We start from the raw sequence: 18,986 nt of genomic DNA, 5'->3' as shown, positions 1-18,986 counted from the left end.
CAAAAAAATGAAATTCACAAATGTACATACATTTTTATGGCATAATCAAGACTTAAAACATCTACAGTCCATTTATTTTTCCTCAACCTGCCTCACCAGTGTCCTAAATTACACACCATCAAACAGCATAGAAATAGACATCATCAAGGCTGAGGAACAAGTGCGTGAAAGTTTCAGAATCGAGTGTTTCCCAGATTAAAAAGAAGCTGCAACAGTTGAGGAAGAGGGTTGGATGTGTGGCGGATGTCCCAATCATTGAGAGCTCTGGTTGATCTGTGGGCTCATAACAAGCAACCAGTCAATGGTCTCCTCCAGGAAGCTCATGTTGTAGTGGGACGCTATGTTCCGAAACACCGTGATTTGCTCAGAGAAGCTCTTTAAATAAAAGGAAAGGAAACAAAACAAAACTGTGAGAACAATGTCAAATGGGAAGAATTTGCTTTCATCACCAAACTGATTGATGTAATGTCTTTGAGAGTACAGACCTTGGCTGAGAAAGTGAGGTCAAAGTCTCCGGCACACCGACAGTACAGGGGCATGTTCGCTTCCTTCACTCCTTTACATTTTGTACACACCTAAAATCACAGAAAAACAAAAAACAACTGAAAATTAAAAACCATTATAACCTGGTTTCAAAACCGTTGGATTTTTCTTTAGACTTTTTTTTTTGCATTTTGCCTTTATTTGATAATGGCAGTAGAGATACTGACAGGAAATATTGGGAGAGAGAGGGAATGACAACAAAAAGGTAAACATTACAGTTTATGGTACATAAAAAACGTTATTTGTTAGAATGTATTTTCTATTCAGTATAGACAAATCAGCATTGTTTACTCACCAGGTCCTGCAGTGTGTAGCTCATCAGTTTCTTCTGCAGAGCTTCCACCAGAGCCATCTCAATAGACTCAGTCTCATACTGCGCCTGGCAGTTGGAGCAGAACCACTGAGGCAAAACCGATCCATCCTGAGGAGAGGGGAAACTATTTATCTTATTATCTTATTATTGACAGTTAATTCATGCCAGTATATCAGGGCTCCTCATCTTACTTGGGCAACAGATGGGTCCTTGCAGAGGTCGAGGTCACGACAGAAATTGCAGTGGTGGCAGATGACCTCTGGCAGGATGTAAGAGTTACAGGGGTCACTGAACTGGGCATCCCCTGAAAACTCTCCGACGTCCACGAGACGCAGGAGGTCTCTCTTCAGCTTGTTCACCTGGTTCACGATGTTGGCATCCAGGGAAAGGACCTGAACAGACAAAAAGATGGAATTGATGTGTGGTGAGAGGAAAAACATTACTACAATGCAACACATGAAAACAGCTGTGTGATTGGTGTTAGTAATAGTAGTTAGTTGAATACCTGGCAGACATATTTGATAAACTCCAGTGCTGGGTTGTTGAGTGGTAGGTGAGATCCAGGCAGGATGGGGAACATCTCTGAGGGCTGGTTGACATTCCTGGTACCCGTCACCTTCTTCTGGATTTTTTGAGTGATGGTGAAAAAGTTTTGCGTCAGCTCGTTGGACACATATTCCTGGGAGAAGGAGATCATTCCTAAGGGGGAGAGTTGAAAAAAAAAACATCAGATCTAAGAAGAAATCTATCTAAATACGATAAAAAGCTTCCCTTCGATGCTACTGAGTGTAATATGAAGTTTCTTAGCAACGCAAAAGGAACTCTTAAGCAGCTTCCCAAACAGCATATTACCTGGAAGAGCACTCAAATCCCCCACTGCCTGCTGCGAAGCTTGGCTGCCTCCACGTCTCTTGACTGGCGTTGCTCCAGGAGCATTACGTCTCAGCTCCTCTTTCATGCTGTGGTAGACCGCTGCAATGTAGGCTGGTGTGGAAAGTTTGTGTGTAAGAGTTGGTCGAAAGAAAAAAACAAACAAGAAAAAAAACAATTCTGTTGTGTTTAGATTTATTTTTTTACCGGAGACAATCATGAGGAAGTACTTCTGGCAGGAAGCAGTTTGGGGCAGATACTGCATGATGTTCCAGTTGCTCTCAATCAGCTCCTCCACCTCATCCGTCTCACCATCACCATCATCTTCCTCAACATCGGCTTCATCCTCGTCTTCATCCTCGCTGCCTTCCTCCTCTCCCTCCCCGCGGCTCTTTTTTTTCTGTTTGGCTCCTCCCTTTAAAAAAAAAAAAAAAAAAAAAAAAAGGACCATAGAGGAGGTTTGAGGTCTGTGTTCTGCTACTTTAGTCAATGCAAAAACATTGTACGGCAGAAGTTGCAGTTTGAATTACCTCTCCGTACATGATGCTGGAGGGCAGTTTGCCCTTCACGCCGCCGTTGTTTGCTGGATCCATCCACAGCAGAAACTCCCAGCATCGGGAGAAGGAAATGGACAAAGAGTGGAATATTTCTCTGGAGTGGATGCTAGAAGAGAAACAGTTAGGAAGGTGATTTTCAGTTACAGTATGATTAGAAAGACTGAAAAGTCATGTTTAATATAAAATACCTTAATATGATATTTTAGGATAATTACTGTACTTTCAAAAGACAATTAAAGATGTCCCTGAATGGTCATTAGCAATACGGACCAATAAGTTATAAGCATTACCACCTTGCCTAGCATTGCCACATATGTTTAGAAATGCTGCTTTAATGCTGCATTTGATGCCAGAAAAAAAACTTTGGTGTTAACCACAGCAATATTCGAGTAACCTATATACCATAATGATATTTTGTTTACTGGTACAATAAAGATATATTGGCATAACACAACTATTCACTTTTTTCCCTCCATTAGTCTAATGGGTGGTTCCCCTCCATTAAGTTTGCTTTATAGAAATGACTTCCTATGATGAGACCGCAAAATCATCTCAGCAAAAAGCTAACTGTTCTAATGGGTAATAATGCTTTTTTCCCCCTTCTGATATAATTGTTTTGGCTTTGACTTCAGACTACAGAAGACAAACCAAACAAATACAGACGCAGACTGCTGAGGCAATAAAAGATATGTTCAGTCTGTTCAGATACAGCATTTCTGTAAACAGGTGCAGGTTTTCATTTATATATATATATATAAATATATTTTCTATTTATGGATGTAGTTATTCATTCATGTATGTCCATCCATAGTTTTAGATTTATTAATGATAATATTTGTTAATAATATATTGCATTATTCAAGTGATAACATTCCTTGCACCGGATAAATGTCTGACCTGTTGGTGATGTAATCCACATAACCAATGGCATCCTCTATCCTCCGTTTTTTAGTGCACAACAGGATCCTGTTGAAGTTTCCGTACACCACAGTGGAGCCGAGACGTTTGAACTCTGAAACCAACCTGACAGCAGAATGACAGAATGATTAATAAAAGACGATGACATTGTAGCTCTTAGGTATATCAAAAAGGTGGGGATATATCAGTGCAAGAAATAAATATTATAGCATCACAGTTCACAGCGTCTTGCCATTTTTCCTAACAGGGATCATAAGCTTATTCAAATTCAATACCAGACATAAATAATATATTTGACCAAAGATTGCACAGCAAATCAAAAACTCAATTAATTGTCTTGCACTCACAAGAGCCAGCCAAGGCAAAATATTTTACTTTATTCAATTATTTCAAACTAAAAGCCTTTTAGACTAAATATGTGAATTAATAAACAATAGATGTATTTTGTAGTATAGAGCACGAGAGGCACTCACTGTAGAAAAACCTTCTTCATCATGTTGTGCAGGGTGCGGTGCAAGGCGGGGTCATAGAGGAGAGAGCTGGGGGAGCGCAGCCAGCGGTAGAAGTGCATCACCTGGTTGTCTGCGTACACGTTGTGGTACTGCGTGATCTCTCTGACCCATCCGACCACCATGCTCTTCAAGATCCTGCTCATACAACATAGAGCAAACACTGAGGTGAGCAAAACACACCTGTTACAACTGTATCTTCAGATCACATGCAGGTGGGTTAAACTATCACACACTACAGATGTAACGCACCTGAAGGTGTTGGAGCAGAGAGCGGTCTCATCATAACTAGCAAGAGCGCTGGCTCCCTGGTTCCCCGACATCATGTCCTCCAATGAGGCCTGCTGTATCACATCGAAACTGACACCCAGACTAGACCCGCCCTCCATGTCGTTGACATGCTGTGATTGGAGGATTGTGTTCACCGCGAGGCTCTGCAGGTCCAACTCCACGCACACTAAAAAATTGACATAATTGTCCATAAATAGAGAAAAAAGCTTTTAAAAAATGCACAGTTGCTATATGATCTTTTGCTTTTATTTGGATTCAGATTGTGTGTGGGTTCCTGGTGCGTGAGTACCTGTGGAATAGCATCCTTGAGCATTGATCTCCACAGAGCTCCTGTCATCACTTTCCATGACCAGGCGACTGTCATCAGCCTCTTTTCCTCCGAGGTCGGGCCTGGCTGTGGGTGAAAGCCACAGCAGGTGGTTGTGTTTCCGTAGATGTCTTGCCAGGAACAGGTCTGAGCCAAAGATGGACACATCCTGAGGCAGGTTCCCCACAGGTAAGTGGTAATACCTGAAAGCAAGAGACATTATATGAGTTATAAAAGTTCTAATATTTCTTGACACAAAATCCGGTCAACAAAAATTACAAACTGAAGGTACACTACAGCAAAAAAGCGAGCATACGCGCATAGCTGAGTGTAGTTTGTACCTGGCCATGTCGAAAGCCTGTGAAAGGCAGCAGTCCAGGTTGAGGTAGTGGCGGATCATGCGCCGGGCACCGTGGCGTTGCCAGTCTAGCACGTTATAGCTGATCTCATCAACCACATGTACTGGAACGACTGGAAACTCGTCAAGCACCGGCATCCCTACTGCCAACCGCCGCAAATCCCAGTTTGACTGCACAGCGATGAGAGTGGGCCCACGGCGCTCCTCCTATAAAACAGCAACAGACTCTGGATGATACATCACAAATCCTATCACATGAACATAAATAGTAATGTACTGTATGTGAATGTAATAATGAGAAGATAATTAGGTATTTAATGGCGCCAGTGTGTTTTACCTTGTAGTTTAGAAGCATGCGTTGAAGAGCGCGGTTAATAGACCTCACATCGTTTTCAGCTCGGACCTCAAAGTTGTGTTTCTCTGGAGGCAGGAGCTCCTCTGCAGTCTTCTCCAGGAGAGCAGTGCGTTCAGCTGTGTAAAGGTTAGTTAAGTTGGGCATCTGGTTGCTTCTGACCTTAGGAGATGAAATAAAGACAGACCTTAAAGGTTGTTCTCTGCTAGCTAAAGGCAGGGATGGGGAAGGGAAGCATCAGCATCACCACTATAGCTGGCTGGCTGTAAACATGTTTATTTCTGCTGTAAAGTTTGGCATTTTAACACAGAGGTCTATGGGGATTGCACACACTTGTACACCAACACAAGAACAGTGGAAGACATAAAAGAAATGAATTGTCCTTACTGTGTCCAGGACAAAGATGCTGGCTTTGCGCTGAGATGGGATGAACAGGCCAAACAGAGCCTTGTGACCCTGACTGTGATGATACAGGTACATGTGGCGAACACTCCCTGAGAAGAGAGAGGGAACGCTGTGATGTTAAATTTGTTACAGATAACCAACATTTATCATGAGCAGAATCCCATGACATATGACCAAATGTTAAATTAGAGGGAAAGCAAATGGTAAAGAAGAAACAAAACAATAATCCCTATAGGATCATTTCATCAATTCATGATGGCCAGTGTGGGAGGTGGGTCTTACCGGGTTCCAGGTAGCTGAACTGGGCCAGAGACCTCATCTCCAGATGCTCCAGGTCATAAGTGTCAGCCTCCCTTCCAGCCAAATCCCTCACGACATGTTTATTGACCATACACACGCATCCGAGCTGCACCAGTGCACGAAACAGCAGCGGGACCTGAACAAGATCGTGTTAATGCTGCATTCTGTTTACAATGGCATATAAATGCTTGCAGACACACTGTTCACACACACATAGAGCAGCCTGGGTGAGGTCATAAAAACACTTATAGGATACCTGTGTTTCATAGACTCCTTCGATGTCTGGGGCGGATAAGTCAGCATTGATCTCATTGATGTGCTCCTGGTACATGTCCTCTGGTACACAGTACTCGTAAAGGTAGTACACCACATTGGAGCGAGGCAGCATGCGGTTCACCTGAAGCCAAAAAAAATGTATTTGGTCAACTTATTATGAAAATACATTTCTAATAACTGCAATGCATTTTACTGCATTTTCTTATTGCGTGCCTTTTTGTATGTGGCTCCTTCCTCCTGTTTTGGGACTTTCTGATTGACGTAGAAGACACGTGGGATGTTGAGTTTCATGCAGTGGAGGTCATGTCCAATCACAGCCCACAACTTGTACAGACCAGGCTGACTAGTCTCTGCAATCTGAGAGGCAGGGAACAAGACGAGAAGATTAGATGATTTTCTTTGGATTTTGTCATTAGTTAAACTTGAGGAATGATGCTCGGGAAACTTTCCCCCACCTGCACAATTTGCCACGGCATGTCCAGGATGCTGCGTGCTGTTCTGCGGAGGAAGCTTCCCAGGCCGGTGGTGGGGCCATCTCTGATCACTCCTCCACCTACGGGTTGGGCTTCACCATCCAGCAGCCTCCTCCTCTTCTTTCTCTCCTTTCTCTGCCTCAGCTGCAGCTCCCACTTCTTCTTATGGTAACGCAGCCACACTAGGCGCTCCTCCTGTGTACAGACGATTGTTTTTTTTAGGGATGTCCCCCACTAAAAATGTTCATAGTTTAATCTGATTTGTCACGTCTTGCCTATAGTCGACTAATCGTCAAATCAGTATTGGGTTTTTTTGCTCATGAAAAACCCTCTGATCCGGTTGGCGAGCCATGGACATAGCGCTGACAGTGGCGGGTGCATGCGAGTCCAGCACTGCGCGGTCACGCGTGTCAAGCAGGGGGTTACTTGGAGATGTGATGTGAAGTTTTGTTGTTATAACATAAATGTGTTTTGTTTGTATCTTTCTTTGACAATAGCTGACGGTATATTTAGAACTTTAGTTTCACTTTCACGGGGCGATGTCAGACTGTCGGATTGAACGTCTATAATGAAAAACAACAAATGGGCAAATATTCAAATGAAATGATGCTGATGATTAAACAGTAGCAGACTGTTGTATTTCTGGCGCCCAGATAGATTTAAAGCCCAGCCAAGATGCGCTCTTAGTCTACGGGGGGAGGGGGTTATTCCCGCAGACTCAGGAGATAGATTAAAAGCACACAAGTTATTTTCACATTTTTAGCAACAGTATTTATTAATAGGTTTATATTTATACCCATATAGGCTATTTATCATGGTTTATTGGGAGAAGCCAAGCATCTATATGGAAAATCAGACATTAAGCACCCCCAGAGCCAGAATGGAATAATCCATTGTTTCACAACCACATTTTGCACATCATTCGAATCAGGTTCCTCGGAGCAATTCGTCGAATAGTCGAATATTCGGGGTCACCCCTAGTTTTTTGGAATGTTTCGTAATTTATCTAGGAATACTGTCTCATAATCCAATATACTCAGAAGGTATTAGAAAACGCCTGAAAATATCAGGAATCCCTGAGAAAACAGGCAACACTTTGTGCTTACTGCTAGCTTACCCCTGTATTTCCCTTGGATGGAGGAGGCCCCAGGATCTCTCTCCAGGACTGAGTGAGCTCGACATCCTGAGACTCCACCTGGCTGTCCTCTCCCTGAGAAGCCCGCTTCCGCTTGGTGCTGATGAGGATGGCTGGCTGTAGAGGTTTGGGTGGCATCCCAAAGTCCTCTATGTCTGCAGCTTGGCCTGCTTCAAGAGGCTGATGGGCCACCTGAGAAAGAAGAGGCCATTTGAGAAAAAAAAAAACAGTTCATAATAGGACAGGACATGGATACACTGTTCTTTAACCAGAGGAAACTGAATTTAAAAAAATGCAAGACTAATGAGGAGTGTGTTGATAGTTTGAAAAGACATTTTGCTGTGAGGAAAACAAACCTGTCTCTTGCCCTCACTGGTGAACAGCTCACTGATTTTCTTTTGCTTGTAGATATCATTTTTCTCCAAGAGTTTCTTGTGAAGCCAGTCAGGGTGCCTCACTCTGGGTACCGGATTCTTCACCTGATGATGAACAGAAACAATTGAAATTGTATCAGTACATCAGCCTAGGATAGATTGAGACCAATGGAATGTGTTGAATTTTTACCTGTTGAAGAGCAGCGGGGATGGTGATGATTTTCTGGATAGCACTACCCAACCTCTCTATGTAATAACTCCAATCAAGGATCTGAAAAAGGCCCCCCAAAGGAAATGTTAGCATCAGAGGTAGAGTGCATAAGCAAATTCATACAGAAAATCAAAAAAGCTTATATCAAAGTGCATAAAGTCCTAAAAACTCACAGAGCGGATGTCCAAGTCATGCAGGCTGGGCATCTTCAACCACTTACGCAGGAAATGTTTTTTCACGCTGGGCTCTGCCTGGAAGATGGCCAGAGGGATGGCTCTGATGGAGAGAGATACTAATCAATCAAGTGTATAACGAAACTCTTTGACATCTGGTAATGTTATTAAGTGCTTGTTCTCAGGAAAACAACTCTGACATCATGTTATTTGATCCTGACAACATCATCTATTATTATGACAATGTATTTTTTTTTTTTTTAACCAAGTTGTTTTTGTATTTGTTTTGAGAGTTTGAGCCCTTATTGAACAACCTGTAGATATATAGACAGAAAAACGAGGGGAAATGACATGCAACAAAGGTCCTTGGCCAGTATCAAGCCGGCAACACTGCAGTTACATGGTTTGTGCATACATCCAGATAACGACTATAGTAGACCCAAGAAACCTGGCCTGACTAAAGGAAGTGATGGAAATACATCTTCACTGTCACTTCGTCATTGAATTTTCATGTCTTACTGGGACACTTGAGGACAACAGAGCCATCGTTAATGTTATTAGTAACACCTGTGCATCTCCATCAATGACAAAATGTCTACTGTGAAAAAAACCCAAAACAGAGATCAAAATAAACCATTCACCCCAAAATCAACTTTTTTTTCCCCTTTCAATATTTTCTTTTCCTACATGAAACTTCTCAACCAGATTATCTTGAGTAACAGGGCAATGATTTATGGAAAGAGACATTGCTGTTGAGCACCATAAGACGAGTGCCATCTAGTTCAATTATATTCGAGAAAAGGCCGACATCTCTACAACTCTGGGCAACTCACCCTAAAATAGTCTAGATTTATAAACAGCGCAGCAGGTAAGAGGAATTTAAATTTTATTTGGGGGTGAACTATAAAAGTTGTTTTCAGAGCGGTTGTCCCACCTCTCTGTGACAGGAGAACCCTCAGGTTTTCGGGAGATGACGTAGCGACAGCTCAGGCCGGCATCTTTCACCATTTGGTCTCCCAGGAACTCGGCCAGTCGCTTAGCTGTGCTGATAGAAGTGGACTTCTGCTCTCCGTAGTCCTCCAGCCTTCTGGACATCGAACGATTCTCTGAAATCAACTCAAACAGCTCCATGTCTGGCATGTTGGCAGCCTGGAAAATCAGTGAAATAAATATATCAGGTTTTTGTGAAGAAGATATGGACTTTAATCAACTTTTTGATAGAGCTTTCTTTGCAAATTATGTCAAATGTTAAAATATTCAATAACCTATAAATATCTTTTAAAACTAGAATGCAATTTTATACTATTCGATCACTGGTGTTTTTTTTACCTTGCTGTACAGAACATCCAGCCAGTAATCAGCCACTTTGGCAACAGAAGCGTACACCTCCTCCAGAGTGGTACCTTTGAGGAAAGCCTCAAACACTGATGACTGAAAGATCTTAATGAGCTGGAGCTCTCCCCTTCTTTTCACTTCAAAACCTTTGAGCTCAGCCAGAGAGCCGTCCTCGTTAAACACAGCGTACCTAAAATGAACAGAGAAAACTCAAATCATCATTGTAGTCACTGCGCATTTTAATATGAACCTTTCTAAGCATCCTATTCACTAATGTTGGTCACAAATCCATCCAGGGACACAAGTCCACAAGTATATTTAAATCACAGAAAAACTATATCCTCTACTGCTATACCTTTTCTTCAGCTTCTTCCCTTCCTCCTTCGAGGCAGGCAAGATCATGGCCAGGTACGGTCCGTCCACCTCAAAGAAGATGCTGTTCTCAGCCCTGGTGTTGTAAGTGAGGGATGCGGGATCGACCAGCTCGTGGTACTGATCATTGGTGAATCCCTCCTTCACCAGGATGTTCAGCATGGCCCCTGGGTAAGAGATGGTCACCTTGGGCTTCTTCTCATTGCTGGTTTTTACCACAAAGTTCTCAGGAAAGGTGTTGGGGAGGACACACCAGATACCGTCAGTGTCCAACTCGAGGGGCCTCCTGAGTCACGGAGAAGTAGAAGTGAAAGACGTGCAAGTGTGAAATGGAAATTTATTGCAGTGCTTTTCTTTTCACATATGAGAAAGTTTGTTGATGCCTTTCAACAGGCAAGAATACTTTGCGGATCAACATTCTTTAGTTACACAATCATAAGTCTGACCTGCAATGTAAACAATATCTGCTATGAAAACACGTGGGGTAGGAGTACAAGAAAGTGAGAAAAACAATACTGCAAGAGGTGGATACAAGCCTGAAAGTTGGCAAGATTCTGTTGAAATAAAAAAGGCAGTGGATCCCCTCCAATTCCATGTTTCCTGAGTTCATTTAAGGTAATTTCTATGATGAGGTATCACATTATCGACACTTACCCTATTTGTTCGATGAGCTCTCTGGCCTGAGTGATGATGTTTGCTCCAGTGAAGCACACAATACCAGCCATCTCCATGGAGTACCAGCGCGCCCTGATGGAAACACAGAAGCAGCACAGACAACGTTAGGTACGATTGGCATTAATCATTCAGCATTGACTGATTTCACCAGCGGCAGAGGTATGATGATTGGATGATTGTAAACTGTAGTTGACGCGTACCCTTTCCTCATGACATAGCCGTAGAAAGAGTTGAGAATACACTTGTGAGCCAGCTGAAGGGAATCGTACAGGATCTCCATGTTTTTGCAGCGCTTTATCTCTGCAGCGTCTCCGCTGTCCTGAGCTGATGACAGTTTCTTCTTCCACACCTTGAGCAAAAGTAGCACGAAAAAAACAAGTAGTTTACAGCAATCATTGTGATGGGAAATGTTTTTAAGAAAAAAAAAAACCCATATTCTTTAAGAAAACGTAAAAAAAGTAATGAACTGAAAATAGTGTACAACATAGAGAGGACTGTTATTTTAATTGCTGTACACCCAAACATACCTTGTGGAGTCCTTTGAATTCATAACGCCGATCTCTGAAAGCTCTCACGGTGTCCACGTAGAAGGAGTTTTCTCTCTGACAGATGGTGGTGATTCGCTCCTCCAGCCTGGTGACATGCGTCTTCTTATATGCCCTCCTACAGTAGTCTGAGACAAAGACAAGATGGGTTGAACTATGCTTTAGCAACCACTAATTAAGAATGCTTAGAACCAAAATCTAAGGAGGCAAAAAAATAAATAAAAGGAAGCACCTGCCAAACGTTTCTTCTCATGTTTGGCCTGATCCTCCCTGTTGAGAGTGTGGAAGGCCCGAGGTGGACCGTTGGGGAAAAACGGCGGGAACTTCTCAGACTCAAGTTGCTGTTGGATGCGGTGGAACTCACTGCGGCTGGCAGGCACTGCAGACAGAATTAAACTCTTACTGTAATCAACGCCACATGGAAACTGTAGAAGCAATGTTGGCAGAGCCTTCTTCACTATTTGCACCTTAGTTCTTTGTCATATCAATAATAGCACACTTATTACGTTTACTTACTAATTTCCCCTCTCCATTGCCAAGCCATTCTCCTCTGGCAGGTGGCACCAGGCTTGTTAAAGTCACAGGCGGCACACGTGGCCTCATCAACCATAGCGGATGGCTGTAAAAGGAAAGAATAAAGTATTGGATTCCATGCTTTTCTATATGTTTTGTCTCATGCATATTTCTTTAGATTTATTTACCTGCAGGCGGTTGGTGAGGATGATATTTGGGTACATCGCCCCGACGTCCAGATGGTAGATAAGCGGGCATTCGATCCTGTTTGGGACCTCCTTCAGGGAAATCAGCTTCTTTTTGATCTCTTCACAAACCTGACACCAGAGACATTTCATAACTTTGAGCTGAGAATGCGGAGTAGTAAGGATGACTTTTCAAAAGTAATAGCACAAAATTGAAGAAATAATAAAAAAAAAAGAAACGCACTAAGGAAAAACAAAAATGAAAAGTCGACATACCTCATTAAAGTTGGTGACTTGCTCCAAAGGGATTTTCTCCTCTTCCTCAATGGCATGACGCATCGTCCTTTCAACTCTTTGCATCAGGAAGTCAAAAGCAGATGGGTTCTGAGGACACACCAAACCAAAAACGTCACAATAAAAACATACAAAGAGCAGTGACGCAAACAATCAGCTAGAGTTGAACTGAGATGTACCATCTTGAATCGGCAGGGGATGTCACTCCGGAACACTCCTGACTCCAGCGCCTCCACGTGGCCGCCCACGTAGGTCTCGGAATCCATCACGTGGCCGTCATCTGTCAGTTTGTTGAAGACCTGCTCCTGCTTGTTGGGGAAGACGATGTTTGCGTGGAAGGCCTGCACCATGAGCAGAGCTTCACACAGAGTCCCGGACCCTTTACGCAGCACCTGGAAGAAAAGACATGTATAAGTATAAAAATGCATGCTATGTTTTGGGGATTCTTTTAGAAAATGCACATGAAAGACAAACCTCATCCGGCTCCATGGGGATGATGGTACACAGAGCGAAGATGAAGGGGTGAACATATTTCATGTACAGGTAATACGTGGCCACAGCATCTGACACAGAGTAGGTGGCTAATGTCTAACAGAAAAGTAGAAAAATAAAAAGTCAATTTAATTGCAACTTTCAAAACAATTGCATTCTTTATTTTCTGAGCTATAAAAACTCAGTCAATTTCTGTACCTGTGGCTGCTCAGTTGCCATGCGGCACATCTCCTCCGGGTCCAGCTCCACTGGATCGTAGCCCAATTTAGCCTTCGCTGCTGCCTTCAGATTATGACTTCCCACGGGAAGGTAACTGTCTCTCTTCACCCACCTGACAGAGGAGAAGCCGGTTGTAAGGATGACTGAATCAATTACTTTAAACTCAGTCCCTAAGTGTACGTTTACATAAAGCACACCACTATATTTTTAACACTGTCACAGGGGTGCAAACCTTAAGCAGTCCATGTGGATGGCTTGACTGGACTTGTACTCTCCCTGGTTATCTTTTTGGAAACCGATCTCCCTGTGCATGTTCAGTCCATGGAGGGCAGCCCGAGTCTCAACAAAGGGCCTTGAAAGAGCGGAAACAAAGTGAGAGAGATGAAAAGGTAAATGCCATTTAGTAATTAATGGAATTACTTTATAGAAACAGTAGAATAATAATAGCTCACCAGTCAAAGAAGTCTCCATTGTAGGTTACAAAGATGTTTGGCTTGGTTTCTTGAACATGATCAAACCATCTCTGAATGAGAGCTGCCTGCAGCCAAAGTCAGGTTACCACACGTTATTACACTGACGCAACCACAGAGCGTTACATTTCTATACTGAAACACATTTTCACGCTCTTCAATCTTTAGTTTATAAGGTTCTGTTATGGATTTACCTCATCATCCTCGTTGAAAACGGTGAAAGGCCCTTCGTATTCAGGTTTGGGAGTGAACTCAAAATCTTCAATATCCTCAGAGACAATCTCTCGGTTTGTGATTAAAAACCCCTTGAAAAAAGGAAACAAAGTAAGTAAAAACTGACATGTATATTAATAAAAGAATAACATATTAGAAATACAACTCACCTGTCCATCAATCATGTAGGAAATCATCATAATCTGATCGCTCTCTGCATCTGGAAACTTCAGTGGAAGTTTGGTGGTCTCGATGTCGAAAGCTAAAACAACTGGGTCCTAAAAAGAACAAGAATCAATGTTTTGATGGAATCGTAGGCATACATGGCTCATGTAATGGACAAATAACCAGCTTTGTGTGGCTTTAAATCAGCAATTGGTTTCTCCTACAGTTTGTGGGGCATTTGAAAGCACCCTGAAGAGTGTGGTGATTATAACACACCTGAAAGCATTTGAGTGATTAGTGGGAAGCGTGAGCATGATTAGCTGTGTTTTAGAGCTCAGTGTGTAGAGAGCTGTGCTGAAGACAAAACGACTGGAAAACCCACACCAAGGACTCGGAGGACAATTGGAACCTAAAGGGAAGTGAACCAACTGATGATCTCGCTCTTTCACCTGTGTGCTGTGATTGTCAGCCCATGGACGGACAGAGATGCAGAGAACCTCAGCTGATATACTGAACTGGGCAGAACTGTCCTCTGACAAGTATAAAAAGACCCCATCTATGGGAGCTAAAGTAAGTGTCATCTGTAAACTTTCCTGACCATACGACTCGTTTATCTGGACTTGCATTTTCACCTCCTGTGTATCTCCATAGAGACGAAACAGACCCCATTCCCCAGTGACTGCACTTGGTGTGGTTGCCTCCTACAGACTACCTCGCAGGAGAAAGACCATTTTCAATAAGTTGTTTTGCCATTTTAAAAAGTTCTAACCCGTAAGATGCGTTGTTTCTAGTTGCCTCTCTGGAGGTAAGATGTAATCGTAGGCGAAACTCTGGGACCTCATCTCCCAGAGTTCCTTTCCTCAGCCTCGTTTGTTCTTCCAGAGCCCTCAATCTTTTCACACTCACAGCAGTTTCTTTTTCTTTGGACTGGGAGTTGAACGGACTTCTTTCTGTCTGCTGATCCTCCATTGTGAGTCAGCAGTAATGAAATGGACATGAGCCTGACTTAGAAGTTTCCAATTACAATGAAATGCAGCATACGCTTTGCTGACGAGCTCCACATTTCAGTCACTAGTCACTAAGATGTATTTCTGGACAATGCAGCAAATACAAGTGGTTTCATTTGTGGGTCATATGATCAATCAACATTGTTTTAACTCATTTTTAGTAGAAAAATAACCTAAGACGATTAACTAGATAAAAATCTTTCAGCTTAAAACTTTTAAAATGGTCTTTCTACAGCGAGGTAGTCTGTAGGAGGAGACCACATAGTATTCAGTCACTGGGGTCTGTTTCATCTCTATGGAGATACACAGGAGGTGAAAATGCAAGTCCAGATAAATTAGTCGTATGGTCGGGAAAGGTTACGGAGAGGTCTTTTTACCTTGATATTTAGTTTAGCTCCCATAGCTGGGGTCTTTTTTTAAAAATAATTTTCAGAGGGGACAGTTCTGCCCAGTTCAGTAGATCAGCTGAGGTTCTCATGGGCTGACAATCACAGCACACAGGTGAAGGAGTGAGATCATCAGTTGAGTGGTTCACTTTCCTTTAGGTTCCAGTTATCCTTGAGTCCTTGGTGTGGGTTTTCCAGGTAAGAAGAGGGTAATTTTGTCCTCAGCACGACTCTACACATGAGGTCTTGAAGCACAGCTCATCATGCTCACTCAAATGTTTTCAGGGGTATTAATCACAACACATTTCAGGGTGCATTCAAATGCCCTGCAAACTGTAGGAGAAATCACTGGTTTAAAGTCACGCGTACGTAAAAGCTGTTTGTGCAAGTTATTTGGCCGTTACATAACACATGAACTGCAATTAATGATAGATCCTGTGTTGTAACATAATGAAAAATGCATACAGGTCGCTCCACAAGATCATCTCTCCGTACAATCTCCGGTAGGTAAGCACTTCCTCTGTATCGAACGTTATACCAGTGAGCCTGAGGAAATAAACATGGTAAAGATCAGAACGGCCAGCACAAGTGTATATTCTAGAACAATTTTGGGACGACAGGACTCTTTCTTTACCACGTGGATCTTGAGGTCGATGGACAATCGCACATGATAGGGCACATCGTACTCTCTCATGTCCACTATGTTGTCCAACTGGTCTGAAATACTCTTTGACATCGCGTCTTCATCTGCTGAGGTCACATGGCCACCTGACAAGGCGCTGTAAAGCCAACAACAGCGTCAGCAGATCAATATTAGACAGCAGCTTATTAGAAACTAATGGGACTGGTGGTACCTTGATAACATTGCCGTGTAGGCGTCATTGGATTGCTCCCTCTCTCTGTTCTTGCGTACCGCCGGGGAGATCTCACGCTTGACCTTCATGAGGTCGTCCACTGTGCTGAATGACAGCTTGATGTAGCTTCTCTTCAGTCCAACTAGATGGTTCGGCTGAAAACAGGCCAGCAGAGTTCAACATGTTTGCGTTGATGTAGAACAAATAGTACATTGTCTTTTTTTTTTTTTTTTTAAAGCGGCTGTTTAAATCTTCTTTGGCAGCTTAATCTATCTTAATGTCAAAGGACACTCACCAGGTCCAGGTCCTCTTTTGGGATAACTTCAAGCTTCGCCACCTTTCCTTGAAACTTCCTCGACAAGTATGAGATAACTTCTCTCTCACAGTTCTAGAAATAAAGACGTATTTAAGGAAAGAGTTTTTTTTTTAACATGATTACACGGCATAAGAAAAACTAAATGACGGACAGACTTACCTTTTTAGTGGCAATGTAAAAGTATGGCTTAAAGGGGAGGGCCACCTACAGACAGGAAACATTTTTAATTGTTTGATTTGTTAATGATTACTGTCCACATTATGAACCAGGACGTAAAACTGATGTAAATCTATTTATTTCACAACACCTTAAACCTGCTTCCATCCTCCTGTATGAAGTAATAGTCCACAGCACTGACCATCCTCTTGTCATCATCCAGGATCTCAGTCTAGAAATAGAAAAAAAGGAGCACAGTCACATTTAAATTATTTTATCACCTTTTTCCCCTCAAGACATTAAAAAAGGCCAGACAGGACACTGGGCGTGGTCTTACACTACGTTCACACTGCACGTCTTATTGCTCAATTCAGATTTTTTTGTTTGGCTGTTTTCATTACGTCTTTAAATGCGGCCTGTCTACCGATTGCTGTGTGAACAACTCACGCTCCAAAAGGGACCCGCATGCGCAGCTGATCATTGATGACATCACGCCACAACCGTGTTTATGGAAGCGAACATGGAAACCGGTATTGCAGGACGTTATGGCTTGGCGGCAGCCTGCAAATTTAATAAAAACTTCATTACTCCGCCACATGGATTGATTCGCATAATTCGCATTTGCTCAACATATCCATCTGGGAACTCCCGGTTGGAGCTCTTTTAAAAAGAGGCGGAAATACTGGTTGTTGATTGGATAAACCATCTGTCTATCACCACCATCTGTATGTTGATGATACAGGTCAAATCAACCAATCAGGCCAACAAAGCGTATGACGACCTAGAGCGTTGAGGCAAAGTACACAACATGTCAGTAAAGGATATTTGCCGTTTGTGTAACGTGAATTTACGGATAAAAGGCAAAATTTCAGGTGCCCGGTCATATCCAGAACAGAAGGATCCAAGAGAAAAAAGCGTTAGCGAGCGGCTTCATCGATAGCTGCGAGCGGCTTCATCGATAGCTGCGCACATCTCATCCGCGGAAGCTGCCATGTAGTTTACACTGAACAGTCGCTTCTCGTTTCGTCACTTAAATCCGCCTCAAAACCAACGCTGATGGGTTCGCTTGCTTGGGCAGTCGCCCCATGTAAAGAGGCTGAAGATACTCGCGGCCGCAGGTTCTACTCCGACCTGCGGCCCTTTGATGCATGTCTCCCCCCCTCTCTCACCCCATTTCCTGTCTGGCCTATCTAGTAAAAGGGTTGAAAAGTGCCACAAAAAAATCTGGAAAAAAAAGAAGATCTGATTCAGTAGCACATTTAAAAGTGGCCTGATTCTGATTTGGAAATGTCAGATTCATAATGGTGACATATTGGTGATAAACACAGGTTCAAGGGGTGAATTGTTGCCCAGGGCCCCGCAGACTAAAGGATCGCCTCTGCTTACAGGATGCATGTTGATCAGCCAGCCGGTTTTCTCCCCCGGCTCCTTCATCCTGTCGAACCCGAAGCGAGCGTCCATCTCGTCGGCGAACTGGCTCCTCTCCAGCCGCTTGAGGGCGGACATGGCAGCTCCATCGTCCCTGGTTCAAACACAGACACCAGCTACATTCAGTCCATGTTTTACTACCATCACTTGCAGCATATTGTGTCTCTGTGGAGTAATTTATAAGGAAGCATGAGGTGACACGACTCACTGGTTGTCCGGGTCTCCTCCACTTTGTCCTCGCTCCGCTCTGTACCGTCCGCTGTTCTGCAGAACCATCTTCCGTCTTTCAGTCCGCCGGACACAACACGGCGAAATAAAAGTAGAGTCCCTCTCGGCTGTTATGAGCCTGTCAGCGACGCCACATTTGAGCAAGATTTTGAAGTTGTTTCAAAGGTTTGTCTTGTAATTTTCTCTGTCACTGTCACTGACGCTGCTGCTGTTTTCTTACTTTGGCGCGCTCCTGCATTTACCGCGAGAGTAGCGCAGACCGGAAGTAGAACAAAGATCGACTATTCAAAAAGAGAGATGAGTAACTCAAACTGAAAACCTGCACCGCTTCACGGGTTGTGAGGGCGTAGACCCACCTATGAAGGAGTAAACATGAATTAAGTCTCAATAAAGAAGAATGCATACATAAATGTATACATTAATACAGGAATCAACAAATGCATACATGAATAAATAATTATGAAATAAATAAATCCATGAATACATTTTAAATAAACAATAAATTAATGCATAAATAAATACTGGAATGTATAAATAAATGCATAAATAAATACATGCAAACATTAATAAATAAATGAAAACAATAAATGCATGAATACATGTTTAAATAAAACAATAAATAAATCAATGCATAAATCAATGTATAAATAAATCAATTAAATAACAGATCGTATGATAATTAAATAAATTACATAAATAAATGTATACATTTTTGTTCACCTACATTTATTTATTTCTGTATTTCTGTGTCCGTGTGTTAATAAGGTA

General features: G+C 42.6%; 1 protein-coding gene across 1 annotated transcript; it reads right to left on the bottom strand.

Annotated features, from left to right (window-relative positions):
- Positions 1 to 252: 252 nt before the first annotated feature.
- Positions 253 to 18,266, bottom strand: pole (polymerase (DNA directed), epsilon; the record flags this gene model as incomplete). Its single annotated transcript, XM_083912907.1, has 48 exons — positions 253 to 375; positions 486 to 575; positions 839 to 964; positions 1,048 to 1,248; positions 1,362 to 1,555; positions 1,709 to 1,840; positions 1,934 to 2,141; positions 2,257 to 2,389; positions 3,181 to 3,306; positions 3,675 to 3,848; positions 3,963 to 4,167; positions 4,291 to 4,511; positions 4,650 to 4,873; positions 5,004 to 5,180; positions 5,406 to 5,512; positions 5,706 to 5,859; positions 5,980 to 6,120; positions 6,213 to 6,356; positions 6,455 to 6,667; positions 7,590 to 7,799; positions 7,964 to 8,086; positions 8,172 to 8,252; positions 8,366 to 8,468; positions 9,300 to 9,514; positions 9,695 to 9,890; positions 10,056 to 10,358; positions 10,727 to 10,819; positions 10,948 to 11,096; positions 11,275 to 11,420; positions 11,525 to 11,671; positions 11,809 to 11,911; positions 11,994 to 12,122; positions 12,267 to 12,374; positions 12,464 to 12,676; positions 12,759 to 12,872; positions 12,975 to 13,107; positions 13,228 to 13,347; positions 13,448 to 13,533; positions 13,660 to 13,770; positions 13,849 to 13,956; positions 15,702 to 15,782; positions 15,871 to 16,015; positions 16,091 to 16,245; positions 16,386 to 16,478; positions 16,566 to 16,610; positions 16,714 to 16,794; positions 17,949 to 18,084; positions 18,199 to 18,266. The coding sequence occupies 48 exons, from the start codon at positions 18,264 to 18,266 to the stop codon at positions 253 to 255; spliced, it is 6,888 nt and encodes a 2,295-aa protein (XP_083769033.1).
- Positions 18,267 to 18,986: the final 720 nt, after the last annotated feature.

The sequence above is a fragment of the Echiichthys vipera genome (genome assembly GCF_963691815.1).
Source record: "Echiichthys vipera genome assembly, chromosome: 4".
In the NCBI taxonomy this organism is placed as follows: domain Eukaryota; kingdom Metazoa; phylum Chordata; class Actinopteri; order Perciformes; family Trachinidae; genus Echiichthys; species Echiichthys vipera.
The sequence above is the reverse complement of the archived record's forward strand: the minus strand, read 5'-3'. Positions and strand labels throughout refer to the sequence as shown.